Source organism: Oryzias latipes, chromosome 7, assembly GCF_053564925.1.
Source record: "Oryzias latipes strain Hd-rR chromosome 7, Olatipes_Hd-rR_3.1".
In the NCBI taxonomy this organism is placed as follows: Eukaryota; Metazoa; Chordata; class Actinopteri; order Beloniformes; family Adrianichthyidae; genus Oryzias; species Oryzias latipes.
In genome coordinates, this window is record NC_136243.1 from 28,787,146 (window position 1) to 28,809,859 (window position 22,714).

At 38.6% G+C, this 22,714-nt stretch overlaps 1 protein-coding gene across 3 annotated transcripts in view; it reads right to left on the bottom strand.

Moving 5' to 3' along the window:
- Window positions 1-131: 131 nt before the first annotated feature.
- si:dkey-11f4.7 (piezo-type mechanosensitive ion channel component 2) overlaps window positions 132-22,714 on the bottom strand; it is a 39,104-nt gene continuing 16,521 nt past the window's right edge. For all 3 annotated transcript variants that reach the window (XM_078949536.1, XM_078949535.1, XM_078949534.1), the window contains 40 exons: window positions 22,303-22,451; window positions 21,510-21,674; window positions 21,234-21,275; window positions 20,387-20,419; window positions 20,008-20,120; window positions 19,624-19,790; window positions 19,313-19,489; window positions 17,790-17,954; window positions 17,353-17,553; window positions 17,050-17,254; window positions 16,233-16,334; window positions 15,980-16,145; window positions 14,019-14,262; window positions 13,703-13,799; window positions 12,968-13,127; window positions 12,448-12,537; window positions 12,243-12,334; window positions 11,527-11,592; window positions 11,212-11,324; window positions 11,024-11,144; window positions 10,851-10,922; window positions 10,543-10,709; window positions 9,609-9,805; window positions 9,322-9,483; window positions 8,594-8,896; window positions 8,228-8,486; window positions 6,988-7,176; window positions 6,706-6,913; window positions 6,449-6,581; window positions 6,115-6,262; window positions 5,822-6,036; window positions 5,430-5,588; window positions 5,183-5,330; window positions 4,836-5,024; window positions 4,624-4,716; window positions 2,797-2,966; window positions 2,178-2,294; window positions 1,704-1,783; window positions 1,088-1,313; window positions 132-864 (listed from right to left, as the gene is read on the bottom strand). In XM_078949536.1, coding sequence (XP_078805662.1) covers window positions 612-864; window positions 1,088-1,313; window positions 1,704-1,783; window positions 2,178-2,294; window positions 2,797-2,966; window positions 4,624-4,716; window positions 4,836-5,024; window positions 5,183-5,330; window positions 5,430-5,588; window positions 5,822-6,036; window positions 6,115-6,262; window positions 6,449-6,581; window positions 6,706-6,913; window positions 6,988-7,176; window positions 8,228-8,486; window positions 8,594-8,896; window positions 9,322-9,483; window positions 9,609-9,805; window positions 10,543-10,709; window positions 10,851-10,922; window positions 11,024-11,144; window positions 11,212-11,324; window positions 11,527-11,592; window positions 12,243-12,334; window positions 12,448-12,537; window positions 12,968-13,127; window positions 13,703-13,799; window positions 14,019-14,262; window positions 15,980-16,145; window positions 16,233-16,334; window positions 17,050-17,254; window positions 17,353-17,553; window positions 17,790-17,954; window positions 19,313-19,489; window positions 19,624-19,790; window positions 20,008-20,120; window positions 20,387-20,419; window positions 21,234-21,275; window positions 21,510-21,674; window positions 22,303-22,451 — 6,156 coding nt within the window. In that variant the 3' untranslated portion in view covers window positions 132-611. The remainder of the gene's footprint in view (window positions 865-1,087; window positions 1,314-1,703; window positions 1,784-2,177; window positions 2,295-2,796; window positions 2,967-4,623; window positions 4,717-4,835; window positions 5,025-5,182; window positions 5,331-5,429; window positions 5,589-5,821; window positions 6,037-6,114; window positions 6,263-6,448; window positions 6,582-6,705; window positions 6,914-6,987; window positions 7,177-8,227; window positions 8,487-8,593; window positions 8,897-9,321; window positions 9,484-9,608; window positions 9,806-10,542; window positions 10,710-10,850; window positions 10,923-11,023; window positions 11,145-11,211; window positions 11,325-11,526; window positions 11,593-12,242; window positions 12,335-12,447; window positions 12,538-12,967; window positions 13,128-13,702; window positions 13,800-14,018; window positions 14,263-15,979; window positions 16,146-16,232; window positions 16,335-17,049; window positions 17,255-17,352; window positions 17,554-17,789; window positions 17,955-19,312; window positions 19,490-19,623; window positions 19,791-20,007; window positions 20,121-20,386; window positions 20,420-21,233; window positions 21,276-21,509; window positions 21,675-22,302; window positions 22,452-22,714) is intronic.

The following is a 22,714-nucleotide window of genomic DNA, read 5'->3' on the forward strand; positions in this document are numbered from 1 at the left end:
GCCTTATGTTTCTTTGACTGTTACATCTTTATTGGATTGAGAGTCCTGCTGGAACCATTGTGGTCAGTCAGCTAGAGGCAGAGTACGACCTTTAAGTGGCATTGTTCAGTCAATTAAAAATCAAAACAATGGAGCATTTAACTTGTATTTATTCAAATAAACTCAGTCTGGCAGTCTACACAGAGACGTAGAGAAACGTGGTATTTTACTGACGTGTGGAAAGCCGTTCATTCCTCTCAACATCTAAAGCATTGCTGATACCAGTACAAATCCAAAATTATTAGAAAATCATGCATCACACAGAAAACAGAAGCATTTCTATACATTTGGACTTCTTCATATGTGGTTAAAACACTTCAAAGTTGTTATAATGCCTTCAGGAGAACTATTTGTCTCTAAATTGGAAAACAGACTAAATGCACCAGGAATATGCTGAATTGAACACAAGTATTTTTTTTCCATGTAATTAAAACTAATGTCCACTTTTTATGAGACTTAAAAGGAGTCTTTCAGAAAGTCCAATTTTCAGTATTTTATTTGGTCTTACTTTATGTTAACCTGCATTATAATTGAATGACAAGTCACCTGAAGAGTGTGTGTGCTGATTGGCCCTAACTGTCCTTTTCTCTGGTCATCTTTATCATGGTTTCTGGTGATCTGTAGAGGAAGATGAGTTTCTCAAACAGAGTCTCTTCCAGCTCCATCTCGCCAGTCTCACGCACCACAAAGATGTCTGTGCAGAGTTTCAGGACTCTGTCCACACATGGCAGCTCCTCAAACATGATGGACCGAGATATCCCATTGAAGAATTCTCTGACAAACTTCCCGATGACCAGCACCACTGACATGTAGAGCCCCACGATGCTGTGGAGAAGGGGAGCAGCATGAGTTGGATTGAGTTTGAAGCATTTAGACTTTAAAATATAACTCTAGATTGCATTGCAGAGCATCTAAAATGTAATCTTTAGGGTGAAACCTTTACGTGCTTGCACAGAAAACAGCAGCAGCACAAGTTAAACGACAAAAAAATGAACCCTGGAGCTGCTTTTAAAAGAACTAAAGAGTTTGTGGTTGTCTTGTTACTTACCCATGTCCAGCCAAAAAGCCCAGACTGGAAGGGCTGACTTTATCGTTGAACACCACAATCTCAATGCTGTGACATTTGGGCTCGGAGGAGGTGAGAACTGGAGAACACTCCTCCACCACCCACCACTGGTCTGCCTCTTTGTCTGAGGCTCCGCTGGCCTGCTGTAGTTTTATCGACATGGGCCTAAAGAACGCCAGCGCCTGCAGGTCTGGACGATCGGACTGCTCTGAGAAGAGACAATTGAAAAGCAAATGCAAGTTCTAATAAAATTTCTTAGGCCTTTAAAACAAACAGTTCTTGACCAGTGAGTTATATTAATCAAACCCATTAACTCCTTAAAAATGAGAAAGTACAGAATCACTTACATCAACTCACATAACTCCATGCAAACTTAAGTCAGAGAGAAACTTCTACAAAAATCGCTTTAAAGACTATAGACAAAAGTTAGCACAGATTTGTGGTTAGAAGAAGCAGTTTGAGTCAAGTAAAATCTATTTAGTTTAGAGATTGAACACATTTCTTTACAAATGGGGATTCTGTAGAATTAGTTTATATTTATTTATAACAAATTACAAAACAAACTATAACAAAAATGAGCATTTAAAAAAATACTAACCAACTGTCATCCTGGTTGCCATTTTGGACTCCTGTCCTTTTGGACCCCTTAAATACTTGGGCAGGAGAGAATGAATGATCCTGTAGTGACAAAGAACAACACATTTTATTTAAAAACTAGACAATTACATCAATAACATTTTTATGGGTTTTTTCCCCCAATATATATCTACCATTAGTTTTGAAAAAAATATTTTTACCTCTAACTTTGAAAAAAAGGCCTGACAGAATAATGATTCAATAACTGTGTTGTTGAAAAAAATGAAACATTACTGGCACAGTAGCCTAAACTAAACTGTGCTGTCATGTTATAGACATTTGCATTAATTATGTTCACTTCTCAGTTTAGAAAAGGGAAGAGGAGTTGCAGCTTTGCGTGCATGACAACAGTTTTGCACTAAACTGAAATGCCCAAGGAGATAAACTTTGAAAAATCAACTCAAAGGACACCAAGTTTGTGTCATGGCAGACTCACACTGGTTTGCTGCTGTTGCCTTTGAGCATGCTCACTATTCCATCCTTCAGGGCCTTATCGTTGAACTTCACAGTGTGTTCTCCAACTGCCTCCACATTCATAGATATGGATGCATTCCTGCAGACAAAAGCGCATTATGTCTCTGTAAATTAACACCATTTGACATTCTGACCTCAGCTTTTCAGTTTCAAATGTTTAGAAAAAAAATTCTGATGTTAACGTTAAAGTTGATTTAAAATCTGGCATGTGAAAGGATGTTACCTCTTTGACGGTGTTCCTTTATTTGTGCCTTGTAGCGCCCATTCAGAATCTTAAACAACTTGAAACCAAATGTGACATGGCAACTGTGTACATTTCTCTTTTCTTTTGTGAGAAGGTTTGGTGCTTTTGATCACACAGAGCATTGTTAAAACATCCCCTTTTTCAGTTTTTTTTCTCATTAATCAGTTCATTCCTAAAGAAAATTAATACAACTAAAAACGGAAAATGTCCCATTGAAAAACAAAAAAAACAGGAACCCTATGCTGCAAAGCAATAGTGCCAAGCATTAAGTGATGCTGTCTCTCTGTTAGCTCACTGGCAGCAGCTCAAATCACACACAAAAAATCCCCAGTCTGACCTGAGCAGCATCCAGCGAAAGGACATGTACAGGTGAGAAGAGATGCTGAGTTCCTCTATCATGGCGGCTCGACTGGCAGGGCTGATGCTCCACAGCAGACTGGCATCGCTTTTGATTTTAGCAACAATAATATCTTCAGCTTCATAGTTCATCAGGAACTGCATGGCAGACTGGAGGAGGAAAAGTGAACTTCGTTTGGTTTTTAGATAACAGAAAACTGTTTACAACCTTGACTCTGTGCTTTTTTGGGGATTTGTGTCCTTAAGTTTTGGGCTGGCTGTGGTGCAGCGGTAGGGCAGTCGACCCAGGATCCTAAGTTTGCAGGTTCAATTCCCGCCTTGCACACCAATGTGTCAAAGTGTCCTTGGGCAAGACACCGAACCCCACCTTGCCTCCGGTGGTAGGTTGACACCAGTGCTTGGCAGCGGAGCCAGCACCAGTGTGTGAATGTGAGTTTGACTGGGTAAATGGGTCTGTGACTGTAAAGCACCTTGGGCCTTGTAGGTAGAAAAGTGCTATATAAGTATACGCCATTTAAGTTAAAATCATTGCCTGTGTCTGTTTGGACATGAAATATTCATTTTACACTCACGCACAGGCTGCAGGCCTTGCCTGAATTATCATCCATCCCCACAGTGCTTGCTACAAAGCAAATCAAAGGCAGAAACACAAAACATCCTATTTGCAAGTGTTTAGATTTTGAGTTTTTACTAAATGGTGAGTAACTCCACATTTTAAGTGAATCTGCAATAAATTCCGGCCCTTTTTCATGACACAAATGTCACAAGACTAAATCCTCCTTTCAGCACTGACTGGCATTTTTGGGGGGAAAAATGTGTTTCCTAAAAAATTGTTTTTTTTTTCAGATAGGAGGTTTTGTTTTTTGGTAATTGAAGGATATTTTCGCTAATATATCAGTTTTTTATTTTTCAAATTCTGAAGAACAGGCAGTGATATTATCTTTGTTTGGTGAAACCAGACAGCCAAACTTTGCATCTTTAAAAAAAAATTATTCATTTTTAAAAGGGTAATGCTGAAAACTGTATTCAGGAGAAGAAACTTTATTAATTACTGCAGGGAAATTTGTTCTCTGCATTATCAGAGGACAAGGCAATTCACCACAACACTCACATGAAGACAGTTTGTCAAATTCAGTAGTTCAATTATGTCTATTAAAACTGCCAAAGAGTTCATAATTTTACTGGCACAAAAACAAATGTACCTTTTTTATCTGTTTATGTCATCTGGGGGACTTTATTGACCATATTTTCCACATGGTTACTCTGAGCCTCTATAGCATTTCCAGCCCAGCAGATGGTGCAATACTCTCAAAATCTAAGTCAAATAATTCAAGTAATTGTTGACATTCAATTGCTGACATTTCTTTAGAAAATACATTCTTTGCTGTACTTTGGTGCCAATACCGTCAAAGCAAGAACTCCATGTCAGGGTTTTCTGAGGATTCTGATTAACGTATTTACACATTTTTATTGACTTATTTCTCTCCATGGATGGGGATGGGTGAGAATGAACTCTTCTTCATAAAGTCTGTGAGCATTTCTTTGGTTTTGATGCGTTCAATGTCAATTTGATTAACGAACAAGTCTGGGCCCCGCTCTTCTTCCTCATTGTGAGCCAGGCCATGATAAAACCTTGTCGCTCTGATGCTTTACATCTTTCTTTGATGTAAACAAGATTATCATGTACACCTGGTAATATTTTGTCACATAAATGATTCTATGAAAAAGCACCAACTTTTATGTCTCATCCTGTGGTATACATCAAGAATGTTGGGAACTAATTTATAGAGGACAGAAAACATCTTACCGGATGAGTAGCATAAACTTTGGTGAGTCTGTTGAATCCGGCTTCTGTATACGCAACTAAGTTCTGCTCCTGTGCACTCATAGTAAACAGAGGCTGTGGAAAGGCAGAGATCCGGTAAAAACATGGAGGTTTATCAAAATCAAAAAAAGAAAGCTGCTGCCCAGTCACACTAGACAGACATCAACAAATTCATGAGCACAGTCCACTCTGACCTCATAACCTGCAATGCTCAGCTGAATGGAGACTTCCACCGGCTGGTTTGTCACTCCAGCTGCTGATTGGACGAGAGACATGAAGAGCAGCGGGAACCAGATGATGCTGATGAGAGCAAAAATGATGAACCCTCCCATCCCATATTTGACCACTTTCTTCTTCTTTTGTCCAGGTGGGTGGGGGTATTTCTGAAGGAATTCCAAATAAGTGTAAATATTCTAAATGTATTTTATTTGGTGAACACATTTGATAAAGTGGGTTATGCATCAGATCAGAGGTCATTTCCCTCCAAGTGAGAACATTTGAAAACAAAACTGTGTGCAGTGCAGCACATACTGTCACCTACTTTCTCAGACTCCCTCCAGCATTTGAGCACAAATATGTTTGCATAGATATCTTCAACACAAATCCAGCTGGAGAGGGACAGAGTTGTGTCAGTCCAAACCCAATCCATCACTGCTCTGAGCTCGGTCAGGAAAGGAACCATCCGGAATCTGAAACAAGAGGGCAGGGTTATCCAAACAAGTTTGAAAAAGAGAGGAAGCATATGCGTGATTCAACACAAGTCTGGAAGGCTGTAACTGTTATTGTACCCTTGGAAAAGAAAGAGGTTCAGGTAGTTATAGTTCTTTGTGAGAAAGTTGCCCAGAATGCGGTTGGGGTAGCCACATTTGATCTGGTAGGCAGAGAGGCCAAAGTAGATGCACTTTACAAAGTACCACAGCTGAGCAATAGGGTTCCTGTTAAACCTCCTGAAAAAAAGAGGAGCAATGGAGACACAGATCAGTTATGTACATGTTGCTGTCCACAGTTTAAACACCTGTTTGTGCTCAAATTGGGCCAAATATATGCAGTTAGTTTTAAAGAAAAGAAAGGATAAGACTAAGGCTATCCAGAGAATAAGGATATATTTAAGGTTTAACCATATATGCCTGCATTCATAACTTTTGAAACCAGGTTTGTTTGTTTTTCTACAAATTCTGACCTTTCTGTGACACCGGGAAGAATGAAGAACATCCAAAAGTGGATGCCAAACACCAGCACCACCTGGAAAACACACTTTCCCAGCAGCGACTTCTTCAGATACAGGGCCCGGTCCACAATCATGGTACCAAACTGCATGAGCAACATGACTAAAAAGGCCTCTGGGACCTGATCTTCTGACAGAGACTCTGTGATGTCAGCGACAGCAGAGTATTTCTAAAAAAGAAACAACAAGAGGCCTTGTGTGAGGATACTATTGTAGTTTGCTGTGGTGCATGTGCAGATTTGGCTTACCCCAAAAGCCCAGTATCCATAAATAGTAACAATAAAGTTGACCACGTCAATGAGGAACATGAGAGCGTAGACATCACACACAGGACTGTACTCTGGATGGATGATGTCATAGAAAAACTGTCTTATGGGCAGGTATATGTGAAGAGCTCTGCAGAAAGATGTCAGAAAAGAGCCGTCATGGCACAGATCCCATCTGTCTGACCACAAGAAAACTTCATTTTCTGAGACATGAGAAGCAAAAATGCTTTCAGACCAGTTGGATTTGAGTAACCATATATTTTTCTACGCAATGAAAGAGTAAAGACATCAGTCTAAAGGGAAATAAAAAACGCACACTTCTATGATGGCAGCTTTGGCTTGAAGCATCCTCTCTTTGATCTGCTGTCTGATTCTTTGTTTTCTGGTCAGAGGAATCGTGTTCCGCTGTCTTCTCTTCTTCTTGCTGTGCAGTTTCTTTGGCTTTTCCTCTCCAGTAGCACAAAAGACAAATATACATTACCTACATTTAGCCATGCAAGTTATAAATACTAAAAAAATCCACTCAAAAAAGGAAAAGAGAAGACAACAGAGGAAGAGTTTCAGCATTCTTACCGAAAGATTCTGAGGAGCAGCCTGTTTTTTGTCTGCAGAATATGGAGGTTGTAGAGGCCTGGAGAGGAAGGAACTTCAGTCGGCGTCGAGGTTTCTCTGCACTGCCTATCTTATCTGCTCCTGTCATTTTCTTCTTATCCACTTTCTTCTTCAGCTTTTTGAAGAAATCTGGCATTTCAACCTCTTTGTTGTCCCACAGCCCGTGGCACTGTACATTAAAGTTAAAGATCAAACTTAAGAATACTAAGGAGAAAGCTCTTATTGGGAAGTTTTCATGCTTACCTTTAGAATTGAACGGTGGAAGAACAAAGCAAGCAGCTGGATGAGATCAAACAGGACATAACCATCTTTTTTCTCCACCCCAATGATGTTGGGTAAGGCGAAAGGACGCTCAGCATTGATGCCTCGGTAAGCAGAGGTAGTCCAGGGGAAGAAACCAAACTGGAAAAAGTACTTCACCACGACAGTCAACTTGACAAAGAGAGAAGACACATTTCTGCAGGTTAAAAGCCTCATAAACACATCACAACATAATTCACAAATCCTTTTTTGCTAAATGTACCATCTTTCAAAAATGAAAAAACAAACAAAATTCATTGTAATTTGTGCATTAAATTAATAATTTCTTTTTAAAAAGGCTTTTAAAAGGCTTCACGGTGGAGCAGTGGATGACACTCTCGCCTCACAGCAAAAAGTCTCTTGTTTGAATCCCGGCTGGGACCTTTCTGTGTGGCGTTTGCATGTTCTCTTTGTGCATACGTGGGTTTTTCTGGGAACTTCAGCTTCCTCCCACAGTCTAAAAAGATGCTTCAAAGGTTAATTGATTACTCTAAAGTCTTCATAGATGTGGATGTGTGATTTTGTGCCCTGCGCTAGACTGGCAATCTGTCCAGGGTGTACCTCGCCTTCGCCCAAGTAGCCAGGACAGGCCCAATCAACCCTGTGATCCCAAAAATGATTCAGCGGGTTAATGGATAAATGAATGGGATTTTTTTTCAAAAACTTAGGTTTACACCAAGCCCCCCATCTTCTGTACGAAATTCTGATGCAAGCCAGTAATGACCAAATGTTGCAGTTCCTTCAAAGACCACTGGAGACGGATTGCACAAGGGAGCAAACATCTTTAAGTCCATTTTTCCACCCACAATAAACCTATGTGCATTCTGTCTAAATCTTTATTTACTATTCATGAAGATTCTGAGGGAGTAATTTTTTTTAATCTGCTGATTTGATTTCATTAAAACTCAAAAATGTGGATTTTAGGTGCAAGACTTTTAATTAGCAGGCGGGTCAACCAAGAGCATCATACTTTGCTTTATCTCGCCCATTTGTTGTTTTCGGAACTCTATTGACAAGGGGAAGGTATGTCCTCCTCAGCTCATGCTTTATTTTCACCGTGCAAAATGTAATGGGGGGACGTAATCCGTCAAATGTATTTTATGTTTATGGTTTCATAAACAATAATCACTTAGCTACTCAGAGGAAGAGAGTAAAATATTTTAGCAGGAGTTAGAAAACCTACCTCTGTGTAGATTATAGCTGTCATCCAGAAGCGCTTAGTTGGCCGGGGGACAGACAACATGGCCCAGAGGAATATGAGGACCGGCAGGATGAGGGAGAGGAACGACGCTGACACAATGTGGTTGAGGATGATGACAAAGTAGCAGAGCATCTCTGACTTTGACACCATGGTGTTGTAGAGGGCAAATAGCAGCTTCAACGGCCTCGGCAACGTCACAAAAAACTTATCTGACGCTGAGATCTCCTCATTTTCAAACATACTTCATTTAGAACAGACAGGGGGAGGGAGTCAAACAAAAATTGGGTTACACATTTTTACAGGTAAATGTTCCGACCTTGTTTTCAAATGTTTGCAGGGTCTACTAACTTGTTGAGCAGCAGCTCGCTGGCAGTGAGGTTCCTCGTTTCCTGACTTAAAGGTCTGGAAGACTCTGAGAGTTCAATGCTTCTCTCTCCATCACTTTCTCTGTGATCCACTGAGCCGCAGTCTGCATATTTGTAGGATTTATCAGTCTCTGCAGGCTGTAATGTGTCATCCTGCTCATCACTTTCCAACTGTGATTGCTCTTGTAGGTTATGTTCCTCTTCTTCAGCATCCCGCTCAGATTTCCTGTCATCTTCTACATCTTCTCTGTCATCCTCTTCAGCTGAACAGGCATCTTCTTCAAGGCTTGGAAAGAAATGTAATTAAAAGTTTTAAAATCCATGCAATAAAATAGTCAGACTTTACAGCAGTGCTTGATATCTGAGCATGAATACATTTAAAACTTGTAAATTTGCTCAAAGAAATAAACAAAAGGAATTTTAAAAACCTCATTACAAATGACACCTTTTGTGATTACAGTGCCTTTTAGATTGTCCATTTCTTGGAAGGTTTATGAATACATCTACCTATAACAATCTGACCAAAATTCAGAAAAGAGCAAAATGTTGTGCCAAAAAGTTGTCTTCTTGCTTTGCAGTTTAAAACACTCATGTTGACAGTTAAGATTTGAATGACAGAGTTAAACTAAACCCCTTAAGAGTTCCCCCATTGATGGATACTTTCCTAACCCTAACCTAAACCCTAAACTTCCAAATACTCTGGTCCTTCACCTTTGTGACAGTTCATCTGCCTCAAAGGAGGTCAGCTCAATCTTTGCCTCTTTCAGGAGCCTTCGTCTGAGCTGGTTTCCAGAGGGGGGAGCATCAGGAGGTTCATCCAGCTCCTCCTGTGTTGGCTGCCGTGAAACCAGCAAGGTCTCATCTGTCATACAGCTGAATGTGAGCGGGAGGGAGAGAGTGGTACAAATGAGAAAAAAATCAATACAACCAAACAAACATAAGAGGGAGTATCCACCATGAACTCAGTCTAGTTTAGGCTTTGCTTCATTATTCAATACCTGGAAAAGCTACTCCCCCAGGACATTTTGGAGGCTTGACTCTTGAGCCTAGCATAGGCATGTTGTGAAGAGGAGGCACCAGGTGGAGAACAGGGAGGTGCTGGGGTATCCAGACCATCCAGGGAACACATGGTGTTCTGACGGGATATCCAATTTTCATAAAACTGCTTCACACTCTCCTGACTGACTTCTTTGCCCTGCAGAACCAAGGAGAGGTTTTAAAAAAGGTAAATACTTCTCTCAGAAGTACCACTATGGGATGCTGGTAGAATATCAGGGGTGGCAAGTCTGGGTGTGATGAGAGTTTGGGTAGTCATATAATGTCATAAAAACCCATCCTATCATTATATCAGTTTGTTCTCCTTTGATCTATTTGATATGTCTTACAGGCTTTATGTTGAATGTACACTTCCCTTGCATTTACCGGGCTTGGGACAGGCACAAGCAGGACACTGGTTTGTGCCTTGTTGAAGCTGCATTTCTTTTTTTTTCTTTATATTTCTGTCTATTTGTTCATCTGTCTGTCTGTCTGTCAATCCTTACTTTTTTTTGTCTTTTATCTTATCTTTTTGTTTTTTTCTACACGTTCTCACCTTACCTTGTCATGTATGGACGCAGGGGTAGGAAGCCTCCCCCCCACGTCACATACTGACGCTTTGGGTGAGCCCAACTCATTGTTTTTCGACGTGCCGAAAATAAAAGATCCCAAACGCTGCTATTGATTTACACTTCCAGCCCAAAAAAATAATTTTACTTTCCTTTTTGTTTTATATGCCAGTTTATTAGCATTTGGGGGGGGGGGGGGGGGGGGCATTGCCCATGCCTATAACCGGCCTTGGAGGACTCACACATAGCTCTTTTAATGGTTTCTGTGCTTTTAAAGAGTGCGCAAATCACTGATCGTCAATCGTTTTCATGGCTTTTTTATCCTCACCTTCTTTTGCTGCTGGTGGAGTAACGCTCGCTCAAAGCGCAGAACTTTGGAAATATCCAGGTTGTCTTTGCAGAAAGAGTTCAAACCGTCCGTCAGGTCATCGAGTAGAGACTGAAGAAACACCCAGCCGAACTTTACAGTGTTAATGATACGTTGCACAATGTTTTCTGTCAGAAAAAGACACACAAACAGGTAAATGATATGCATTCTATGTCTGCTTGTTTGAATAAATCAAACTATGTACTTTCTATTTCATTTAATCTTTATTAGGTTTACACCTGCAAAGACTAATTCATTTGTGTTTTTACCTTTTCCCTCTTCCTCCAACCCAACAGTGCTTTCCTCCAGTTCATCCTCGCTAGAGTCAGCTCTTTCAATTCCTTGGTGATAAAAGATTTTGTTGTCACTTTGATTTATATGAACCTGATAACTGGCTGCAGATGCAGATAGGAAGCTGCTGTAAATATTTGCTGTTTCTTACCCTGCTGCCTCTGCAGCTCTCTCTTTGCTCTCTTTCTCTCTTCTTTCTTTTGTTTTTTTTTCTCCTTCCTCAGATCCTTCAGGGCACTTTTAGAGCTGGTGACCCAGGCGTTGTAGGCCAGCTGCAGCAGGAGAGTTGGATATGTGACTCACAGAACTCTTTTAAAGACGTTTTTTATATCTCCGTACCTGGAAAGCAGATTTCTTCTTTGGTGGTTCTTCCTCTTCTTTCTTCTCTGTAGTTTCTTCCTCTTCTTCTTCACTGTCACTCTCAAATAAGTGGTAGCCACAATTGTTTTCCACTGTGTGAAAGAGTCAGAAACTACTGGTGATCCACACTGTAACCAATATGCTCCCCTAAATGAAAGCTGATCCACAACTTCTGCACAGCAACAATCATTAAAAAAAAATTAAATAAAATGATAATTCAGTGTTTGCTTTTAATGAAAACTTTTTAGGTCTGGCAGAAAGAATTTAGTAAACAAGCAATCAAAAACAGCTTACCTCCAGGCTGAGAAACCCAAGGCTTCCACCATTTTCCTGCATCTTTCTTTGCCTTTTCATCTTTATCTGGGAAACAGAAGTTTATTCAGTTTATTTCTTAAAAATCTTCAAACTAACTTCGCGATTGATGAGCTCTGATGAGAAACAAACTTGTTACTACTAGGAGGTGTATGGTGTCTACAAAAAACAATTCTGCTTTTTCAAACTTTAAGCTTTTTGGTGGAAAATTGTTAAGAACTATTCATCCATTCATCTTTTTGACTTTTATAATGCTTTTGGGTTTTAAAACTAATTACTATTACTTACCTGAGAAGTTCAGTAAAAATCTTTAAGCATCGAGCATGAATGTATTTTAATAATTAAACAAAGGAATCTGTACCCAAATAAAAAGTGTATGTGTTTTATATTAAGTGTATAAATGAATTACAAGTTTATTGTCTACAAATATTTTAGGCATGTTGAGCAGTAGTTGCTTTTTAAATTTTTAAAATGCTGAATATAAGATTCCAGCTGCTCCTCTTTTTTAAACTCTTCTCTGCATGAACACTTTCAACTGTTTAGGACTGTAAATGGGTCAGAGAGGCAACTATATGAGTGAATGTGAATCCATTTTTCGAGTGCTGCAGAGTAAAACACAAAAATTTAAAAGGAGATGATTTCACCGTTCCCTGATGGCGCTCATGTTTTGCTTGCTGACATTAAATACTTTATTTTACCAAGTGTCATCTGCTCCGCCTGATGTGCTGGAGTTCCTGCTTTAGTAGTGGCAGTCGGTTGACCCTTCTGTTTGGATTTAATCTTCTCCATCCTAAAGAAAAAAGATCGAGAGGCTTCATCACACACTGCTAAAAAGTAGATATATGCAGATCATCAACATAAAGTGAATCCATAAATTGATTCAACCTTTGTTTACTGTCTTACTGTCTCTTCAGAGTCTCAACAGATTTCTTCTCCATCTCCAATCGAGCTGCTATCTGTTTCTTCACTTTGGCTTCAAACAGTTCCGCGCCCCTAAACACAGAGAAATGAACATACATTTAAGCATCCATTCTCCTTTAGTTTTTGGTGTTTTACTTGTCTTTACAAAACATTTTGTGACCGAAAGAGTTAAGGTGTGTGCATAATTAAATTAGATGATCTGATTAAAAGAAAAGCACAAGAGACAAATATCATGAAATATCATAAAATATAAAATTTCCAAAGTTCTGCTTAGGTGAGGAGAAGCAGGCAGAAGAAAAAGGACATTCAAAGGTAATTATTTGTTACTGATGTTGACATTTTATTTAAAATACAATTAATTAAAAAAAAAAACCTGAAAGAGTTCATAAGAAAAGTTACATTTACATTGCATACATCTGCAATTGTTAACTGAAAGGAAATGTAAGGAAATCATGTACGGTGCTCCACAATGTCTAATTGGCTGTTCTAATGGATCACAAACCTGGAGGCCAGAATCTTAGAAGACTTTAGTTCTGACACCACATAGAGGAAGTAGTAGCTGAGGAATGCTCTCCTTTGGACCAGGAGGACAGTGAAACAGATCGCATCCCAGACAATGCCGGCCTCCCCCTCTGGCAGCTCACACTCATCATCAGGCTCCGCTGAGAAGCAAACCAAATGTTTCTCCTCAGGAAATTGTGAGGAGTCCACAAATACTGGTATGTGTATGTCGTTATTGTTCTCATTTTGGATGCAAAAACTTGTAGTTTGCTTTTTTTCTAAATTATTTTTTACAAAATATACCTAACCTAGAAGGTTTTGTTTTTTATTTATTTTTCTCTAAATTCAAAAACAAAAAAGATTTATCACTGATTTTAACTACAGTCATTGAAATGTCTTTGTTTATTTTTAAAATAAAGTGAGACAGTATATATTGTTATTCCTGCACTCATTAACTTCATTGTAGATCTGGTATGTTTTATAATAGATCTGCATCCAAAGAACATAATGCAATCTCCTTAATTTATAGTGTATATCTATTTATGAAAATTGAAAAATAGAAAAAAAGCAATGTGAAATGAAAAAAAACCTTATTTATTTACATCAACATTTAAGTAATTTAAACAAAGAGAACCTTGTCTACTTTAACCATATATTATATTTTTGTATTTTATTCTTTAAACTTTTCTGCACTTGCAAACATAAAGCAAACTGTGAAAATCTTGGAAACACTCACGGACATCATAGCCTTTGATGGTGCAGAACATGCTGAAAGCCTGAATTAACCAGCAGCTGTTTTTCAACAGGCTGTCCAGGTATCCACAGGAGCCAAGCTTTGAAATGTAAAAGACAAGTCAGCAGTTCACAAAGTTAAAATTGGTCACCGACACAGAATCTACACTTTCCTCTGTATTTGTGTGTAACAGAAAAAAAGAGGATAGGCTGTATACATCAGCTGAGGTGACACATAATGCAGCAAAACTGCATTTCACAGAAATAAATTTGCTCAAACAACAGCACATCATCTGGACCTTTTCTCCACGGTCACTTACAGACAGTAGGTTCTTCATGGCAATCACAAAGCAGGTATAGCCGATGAGCCAGTCCCACAATCGAAGGATGTATCTGACCGGCTGCATTAGCACACTGCTGCCAAACAGCATGAAATAAAAACAGGCCACCAGGTAACCAAGGCAGAAGATGTTGATCCGCGTGGTGCCAGTGATGAAGATGAGACAGAGCACCAGCCAGAAGAAGTAGCTGAAGACAAACACCTTGACCATATCAAGGTAGCACCTGAAAACGGAACAGAACCACATCATAAGGTAATTTAAGTGTGACTTTGAGCTGTTTTGTGTCTCCCCATGTCATAGTTGTGATGAACCCGTGATCCCTTTTCAGCCCCCTGCGAATCTTTAAAGTGGCTTCGACTAATGGATGAGTGGATTTTCTGTTGACAGCAAGATGGCAACATGATGAAGACTCACCGTGTCCGGCGAAATAAAAGATCATAAACAACTGCTCATGGATGTGGAATTTGCCCTTGAGTGCTTATCCAGCAATTTCAGTTTGCCAGAACAGCTTTTGTGCATTTCACAACACAGTTTAAATCAATGATCCGAGTCAAACCTTTAATGCTTCTGAAATAACCACAAAGCAGCCTCTTAGGTTCTGACCCTCCACCTCTGGTTTAACTAACAGCACTTTGAGCAGATCGGCTTGAAAACGTGATGGAGTTTGGATTATTTCCTATTGAGAATTTACATGGGTAAACTTCAAAATGCGCATTTAATACATTTTTCCTGTTTGTCTGCTTAAAAGTTTTTAAAATTAAATAACAAAAATTAAAGTTAAATTACAAATATGTGCATCAAAACCTTCAGGTATGCTTCCTTTCAATTGAAAAATTTCAAAGATCAAAGAAAAGCAACTAAAAGTAAAATGAAGCAGATTAATGTCCAAATTCAAAGTCTGCAGCAGAAAAAAGGGCCAGATTTATAAGTCCTATAGGAGCTAAGTCAAATACTTGAAGCTACTGAGATTTGTAACGTCAGACTAACCATGCGGACGAGCTAAACTGTTTTCCTTTTCATTTTCCTATACAACAAGCAAAATGTGAGTTTTTGCACACCAATCCAAGTTCCAGATAACTGTTGATTTAATTTACATCATAGACATGGAATTTACTTTCATTTGTCCATTTCTTAAAACGTTTACCCTTCCTAATATCTCCATATTTCAACATTTCCTACCCGTAGTAATAATATGAAGCTGATCTGCACAATATGCATGAGGAAAATACAATTTCTTAAGTGGAAATGGCGTCCATCTTGAATATCAGCCGCCATAATGTTTTTTCCAGGTGGCTACCGTTCTTTTCTGAAAGTTTAAATTAAAGTCCCATTAGCTGTTACACACCTAGGTGTAAAAACCTTTTCTCTGCATTTGACCCCCCAATCCAACCCCTTTATCCTGAGTGCCCAGCAGTGAGCCACTACGTCCAATTTTTAAGAGTCTTTGGTATGACACGGCCTGAAAAATAACACAATCTATTTTCATAAAATAAAATAAAATAAAATATTTTGATATGAAAGCATATGGAATATTTTTTTAATTGCATTGAATCTGGGGGAAAAAACTGAAACTGTGGTTTAAAATGAACTGAAAGAAATTCTGCGCTTGTGTGAACAAAAGAGAGCAAGAGAGTCTATTACACAAAGCGCTGAGAGCTGCACGGTCTGCCTTAGAAGAAATCTATACAGTGTCAGCAAAATCTATAATTGGCAGCATAAAGTTTATTCAAGAGTGAAATGATTCCAGGACATCAAGGCAAACACATTATCCTCACATGACTATTATGTCATCCCCAAGTAAATCATAGTTAATCCATACATATACTCACACACATCACCAACAGATGTAAATATTTAAAGGATTGGTTTGGTGAAACTTGATTTGAAAAGTAAACTGAGTGAAAACAGAACCTAAAATAACTCAGTGTTGCATTTCTGACCTGCAATGAAGGAAGTTGTCAACTGGTATGAACTGGTTGAAGGAACAAGGGTCCAAGCTGCGGCTGATCTCCACATTGTCACCAGCCAGCAGCCGCACTGCCGCTCGGTTCTCCTCCACGAATACCTGCCACTGCAGAGATGAGCAGAGCAGCAGGAGGTGATCATCTGCAGGGAGCAGGGCAGACGGCAGACAGTGTTGAGTTTGGAACACAGAGTTTTTGCACAAATGACAGGAAAGGAAGACAAACTTACAGAAAATGAATGATGGGTTGGGTCTCATGGCAAAGTCAGGCAGATAAAACCACTTTATAACATTAGAGGTCAAGGGTTTCACTGCAGTTCTCCAGGGATAGTCTGTGAAAAAATACACATCAACTAAAAATAGTTTTTTTCGTTTTTGCAATAAAGATGCTATTTTTCATAAAACGCAACACGATGTTATTGTTTTTTTTAAGTTCATAGTCAAACAAAAGTGATTATGTTTTGATTTAATTTGATTTGGTACCTTTTTCACAACATTTCTTTTCTGTCCTGGACAGAATTTTGACAACCCCTAGTTATTTGAAGCATGTCATTAATGGCAGATATCTTGCACAAGTTTTAAAAGCACAATCAGACTTGTGGAGAAAGAACCTGAAAGTAAAATTACATTTCTGGAAGGAATGCCGTAAAAATTGGTAAACCTAAAAATTGAATCTAAGAATCTATACGTGCTTTCTTTCTTAGTCTCCTAATAGTAATGTTAAAATTAAAGAAGAAAAAAAGTATATTTAAATATGAAGTCTAAAAATGCCAGGATAGATTCAGAAGTTTAAAAAACATGTTACAATTAGTAATCATTTCAAACTTAATCTCAAACCTCAGATTTATCTTTCTCTGCCAACTGAAATTCAGCGTATTTTTAATACAGTCAAACTTCTGTCAGTATTTTGACTTTGATGGTAGAATCAGGGGAAAAAAGCAGAATTTAAGACAATTATCTTTCCTATCAAAATCAAGTACTAAGTTAAGGGATGTGAATGAATGTTTGTTCATGTGTAAGGCAGAAAACCCTATAAATTCTCCATACCAACACAAAAAGCCGGCGGGATGCCGATGCAGAGCAAGTACTGCAGCACCATGAGCCCAGCTGTGAAGCAGCAGTATTTAGGCCACACCTCCCCGATAGATTTCCTGCGTCGTCGGGACAGGACTGCCATTAAAGCACAGGAGTGCAGCAGGGCATAGAAATCCATCCTCTGACCAATCACATTCACTGCCACAATTAAACTGATCTGAAACAGTGAGTAAACACAAGAAGAATTCAGATGGGCATGAACACACCATTATAGATGTAAACATAAAACACAACACTCTTTGTTTTTAAAAGTACCTCAAGTCCAAATTTGTAAAAAAAGAAGTTGATGAAGTATTTGATGCAGGGCAGCACGCCATGGTCAAGATGCTGCCTTGTGATGCCTTTGAAGATGATGCTGAAGGGTGGAGGCTTCAGGTCATTGTGCAGGCGGAAATAGAGTTGGTGCCGATGAACAGTGGCCTCGAAAACAAGCAAACCCAGGACCATCAGATGGTTCTAAAACACAGAAAGAAAAGCATCCATGATGTGTCTGTATGCATACATACATGTTCTAATGTAGAGGATTGCGTCATTATATAAGAAGGTAAATATTTGTAAATTGTTTATTCACAGCCCTTAAACTAAAACTACAGTTAGCAACAGTGAGGTCTGGATGTGAAGATTCTATGATACACACAATGTTTTCAATTTTTGTTTTTTTCATTAACAATTTTTGTCTTCTGCCACCTCACCCTCAGGCAGGGGAGGATCCTCCCCTCACACTTGCGTAGCGCCCCACACCAGTAAACTGGATCAACAGGCTCAATGTAGAGAATCGACCTCCTGAGCAGCTCAGCTATGTTTCCCATCACCTCCATTTCGCCATCCACTCCAGAGTTGTTAGAAGACATCAAACTCTGAAACACAAAAAGTAAATGATTGAATGACAGGGAAATTCTGTATGCTGGTTTACTTGTTTTGGAGGAAAAAGACAAACTAGGAATGTTAAACATGAACATTGTGGGGACTTCTTGAAACCAGAAACCTCTATTGACCACACACCATACACCAAATTTAAATCCCACACGTGTTGGCCAAAGATTTGTCCACTAGATGGTTGAGAGTAGACTTTAAAGACTCACTCAAATCGTCTTTTGAGCTATTTTTAAAGTGTTCCCAGTGGTCTTTTCATTTTTTTGTAGAATATAGTCTCTGCAGAGCAGCATTAATTCATTAGCACTTTGCCTCTGAGGTGTCGGCAGACTGTTGGCGTGGATCACCCCCCACCCCCCCTTCCCCTCCACATTGAGGGAGCGACATTTTTTGTCTGCTCCTGATTCACAGAAATGTAATTTTGAGCTTAATTTTCTTTTTAAATGTCCTCCATAATCAGAAAAATGCCACAAGAACATGATAATAACACCAAAAACACAATTTTCCTCAGAGTTTGTGAAAATTGAACATGGATCACAACCTAACTTTTGCTGATTTGATATTGATGTGGGAGGCAATTTTAAGCTCAAAGTACTGACCTAAATATAGTGCTTATCTCCAGAAACAAAGGGCTTTTTACCCTTCAAAATGGCTTTGTGTGGAAAAATGATTTTGAGCATCACTGCTCAGAGGAGCTTTTTCAAATGGGAGCAGGCTGGGCATGACCTGACAGACTTAAACTCCCAGACTGACTCACAGATCTACAACTCCTTATGTTAATCGTGAAATCAAATCCGAGACTCCTGGGAGATGAGTTGCCAACTGATCACCACCTGAGTGCGAGTAGCATCAGTAGAATATGTCCTTTACTTTCCACTGACGTCCATTCATGAAGCCTGTGGAAATTACCAGAAGTATTTATTTCATAGTTCACGTCAGGGTCGAGATTAGCTCAAAAAAATAAAAAACAAAATGTGGTTATTTTTATCAGGAGCAGCCAGTCTTTAAAAAAAAAGAGATGCATATTTAGAGTGAACTAACTTACATAGTATATCATAATTGTGAATTCATGAACATTTTATTTAGGCTATATAGTAAATAAAGTAACATCAAGAATATATTTGGTTCTTGTGTTTGTATTCAGGCTTTAAGTTCTTGGTGGCGGGTGCCAGGTGTATGTGGGTTACCCTAAGTTCTTATAGTCCTTCACCCTTTTCACCTCTGCTCCCTGTAACCTCACTGTTCCACTTGAGTCACTCTGATTTACACACAGAGTAAATGTACTAGTTGCACTAACACAAAAATAAGAAAAAAAAACATGAAGTGAATCAATTGGACTCACAGCAGTGCAGTTGGAGGAGTAATCAAGAGGTTTGATGACTTTGAGCTGGTAAAACATCTTGCAAACCACCATGACGCAGGCCCACACTGCAGAAATGCTGGATGCTAAAGGTCGTAGCTTGGGGAACGGGAGTGCAAACACCCAAAGAGCCAGAAAAAGGAAGTTCATGAGTGAAACCTGGAAACAACAGTTGTTTTCTATTAGTCACAGACAGTAATATTTTTTCTGTCATCAAAGATTTCTTTTTCACTTTAAATGCTCCAAACTGTACTATTCTCTTTTCCTACAGAAATACATATCAAATGTTCCACCTCCTGCAGAGAAACCCAGATGATGCCAGAGGAGACTATTTTGAGGCTGTGAAGCTCCATCAGTCTCCAGCACAGCTCCTGGGTTTTCTGAAGACCAGAGATGGTCTGAATAAGAAGCAGGCTCGCTCGGTCCACAATCACAATCCACTTGTCCTCAGGACTGATTTCTATAGGAAAAAATGGTAATAACATAAGAAGGGAAATTTCAGATTCGATACAGGTGGTGGAAAAAAGAAACGGATATGTAAACTGAGGGATAAAATAAATATAATCAAACATAAAGGACATTTTTGAATGATTATATTTTGAATCTCTGATAAAAAGTTAGCATGAAAGTCATAATTAAGTGTTAAAGCTCACTGACAGAGTCCAGACAGCATTTACCCTCTGATTGTGGCTCCTCCTGCTCCTCAGCTCCTTTCTCAGATGAAGTTTGCAGCTCAATACTGTCAAGAGTTTCCTGACTTTTTCCACTTCCCATCTGCTCCTTCACCAGCCTGTCAAGTTACACAACATCCCTGATGTTTGAGGGACATGCAGCTCCTGTTCTTTTTCATTTTAGTGCTTCAAGAATGAGTTTATAACAAACAATGGTTTTGCATAAATTTGTATAAGAAATTATTATGAATTCTGAATGATAGGGGGATCTTGAATAATCAATACTGTTTGTTTTTTAATTGTTTTTTCAAAATATTTATTTAAACCATTATTCAAAATATTAAATAAATGCAAAGTGCTGAGAAATTCAGAAAAAGGGACTTACTTTTGCTGAAACTTCTCAATGTTTTCTTTTATGCTAAGATAGAAATCAGAGAATATCAGTAAATAGACAGTAATGAATTGTTTAATCTATTGCTTAGATGACTATACAATAAAGAGTAATTTAATCTTATAATTTTCTAATGGCTGGAAACATTTTTTTTTAAATAAAACACTCAAAATGAATTTCAATTATCCTTACTGACTATGCTTCATTGTGGCCACACGTACACACAAAGTCCTGGTAGAAGCAATTCAGAATAACTGGAACACTTTAAAAAACATTCATTCCACTAAAAAACTTGAATGTGAAAATTTGTGACTTTTATATTTGGATCAGAAACCTTCCATACTGAGGAGGCTTTTGATGACCATGTGACTTTCCCTTTGTCAAAACTATAACAATATAACTCCTAAACAAGCTGAGAAATTCCTCAACATCAGAGATCAATTCAGACCGCTTCAAAAAGCCCCAAAACAGAACATCCAGAAGTGAAAAACCTCAATATTGCATCCTGTATATGCTTACATCACTACAGTCCAGATTTGACATTAGACTTGAGAATGCATGTCTGCATAAAAGTACTTATGGGTGTCGCAAAAGTATTCTGTTCATGTAACTTATCATCACGCCTTAGCATTAATGCCACATTATAGGAATTTCCTCATTTAAAACCCAAATTAATAAAAAATAAAAAGTAAAAAAAACGTAAAATGTTTGTAATTAATATTTTGTCAATTAAATAGAATAAAAATTAAAAATATTGCTCAAGTCAATTAGGATCTTTTTTTTTATCAAAGCTGAAATCTGAATACAACAAAATATTAAGAGGAGAATGAGAAAAACTCACATGTCAGATATGACATTGACTGAACTTCTGAGTTCTTCCTCTCTGACAGGAGCAGTGGATGAAAAAGGTGGATTAGACAAGCACACAAAAAGAACGTTCAATTAGTAGCTTTATACATTTAAAGAAATATCACATGAATGTTTCGACAACTGTAATATATATATATATTTTTTGTTTTTATTCTTTTTTATTGGTCTTATGAAAGTTTGGAAGCATTGTTTACTTTTTCTATCCCCATTGAACATCGAGCATTCAGTAACATAGTTCGTATCTCACCTTGACCTCTCCCGGACAGGCACGTTCTCCAAGTCGGTTAAGGCCAAGAAGTCTAAGTTGAAGTAATGAAGTTGAAGGATGCAAGCTAGCAGGAATGTAGCAGGGAGCAGGATGCGCGCAAACAGCTCCACTGTGCTGTACCGCTCCAAACCCAGATCGCGAAGGCTGAAGACCAGAAAAGAGGAAGCACAATCACCGATAGACTGTTATGACAAACTCAGATTAAAACTGTTATTTGGTGTTTTTCACATGTTTTTGTAGCATTTGTCTCATGATGGAGAACATATATTTAAAAAATTAAGCTCAAAATTGAATTTTTTAGGATTTCTCTATTCAAATCGTTGTAAATCAGGGAATGCCGTTTAAAAAGAGTGCTCCGTTCTGATGCATTCACTTTAGACGATTAGGTCCACATATGTCTTTGTTTTCCTCATTCGTTCTGCCTCAAAACTGTACGGCTGAATAACTGCAGTATTGCTCGCCGTTTTTGTTGCGCCGGTAGTGTTAGGTTTGGGGATTAAGGGGCTGTAAGCTAGTGGGAACGGGTGTAAGAGAGAACTTTTGGTTATGGATGAGGGTAATTTCTAATGTCCTACTGCTGCTCTGCAAAAACTAAGTTCTAGAAAATGACAGATTTCCTCTTTATTTTGGCTAACAACAGCATAATCAAAGTTAAAAGACCACTGGGAACGCTTTTACAATACATCAAAAGATGATCGGAGTGGGACTTGAAGGAAGAATTTAAGAAAATCAAGACAAATGTCAACATTTAGAAAGGGCCAAAAAGACTCACCCTTCCTCTGACATGCCCATTATTTGTCTGAACAGTGCAGACACACTTCTGAACTGGTACATGTAGATGAATATCAACACCACCATGGAGTAGCCCACCACCACTGCCCAGAATGTCTTCAGAACCCGACGCCAAACATCATAACGAATCTGTGGGGAGACAAAAAAAATCCACAAACGTTTCTGTTATTGAAGACATACCAAAAGCTGCTCACGTGTCATCTGTGGATTTCTCACAAGTATGTAGACTTTTTGCAGAGTTTGACTATAAGTCAATTTTGGATTATTGCACCAACACCAGTTTTCTCTAAAGGGTTAGCAGAAACTTAATGATGCAAAGAAAAACTGATGATGATTAAAATGTGCTGTAAGTTATATTTAATATATTTGGTTGAAAATTTGGTTGCCAATGC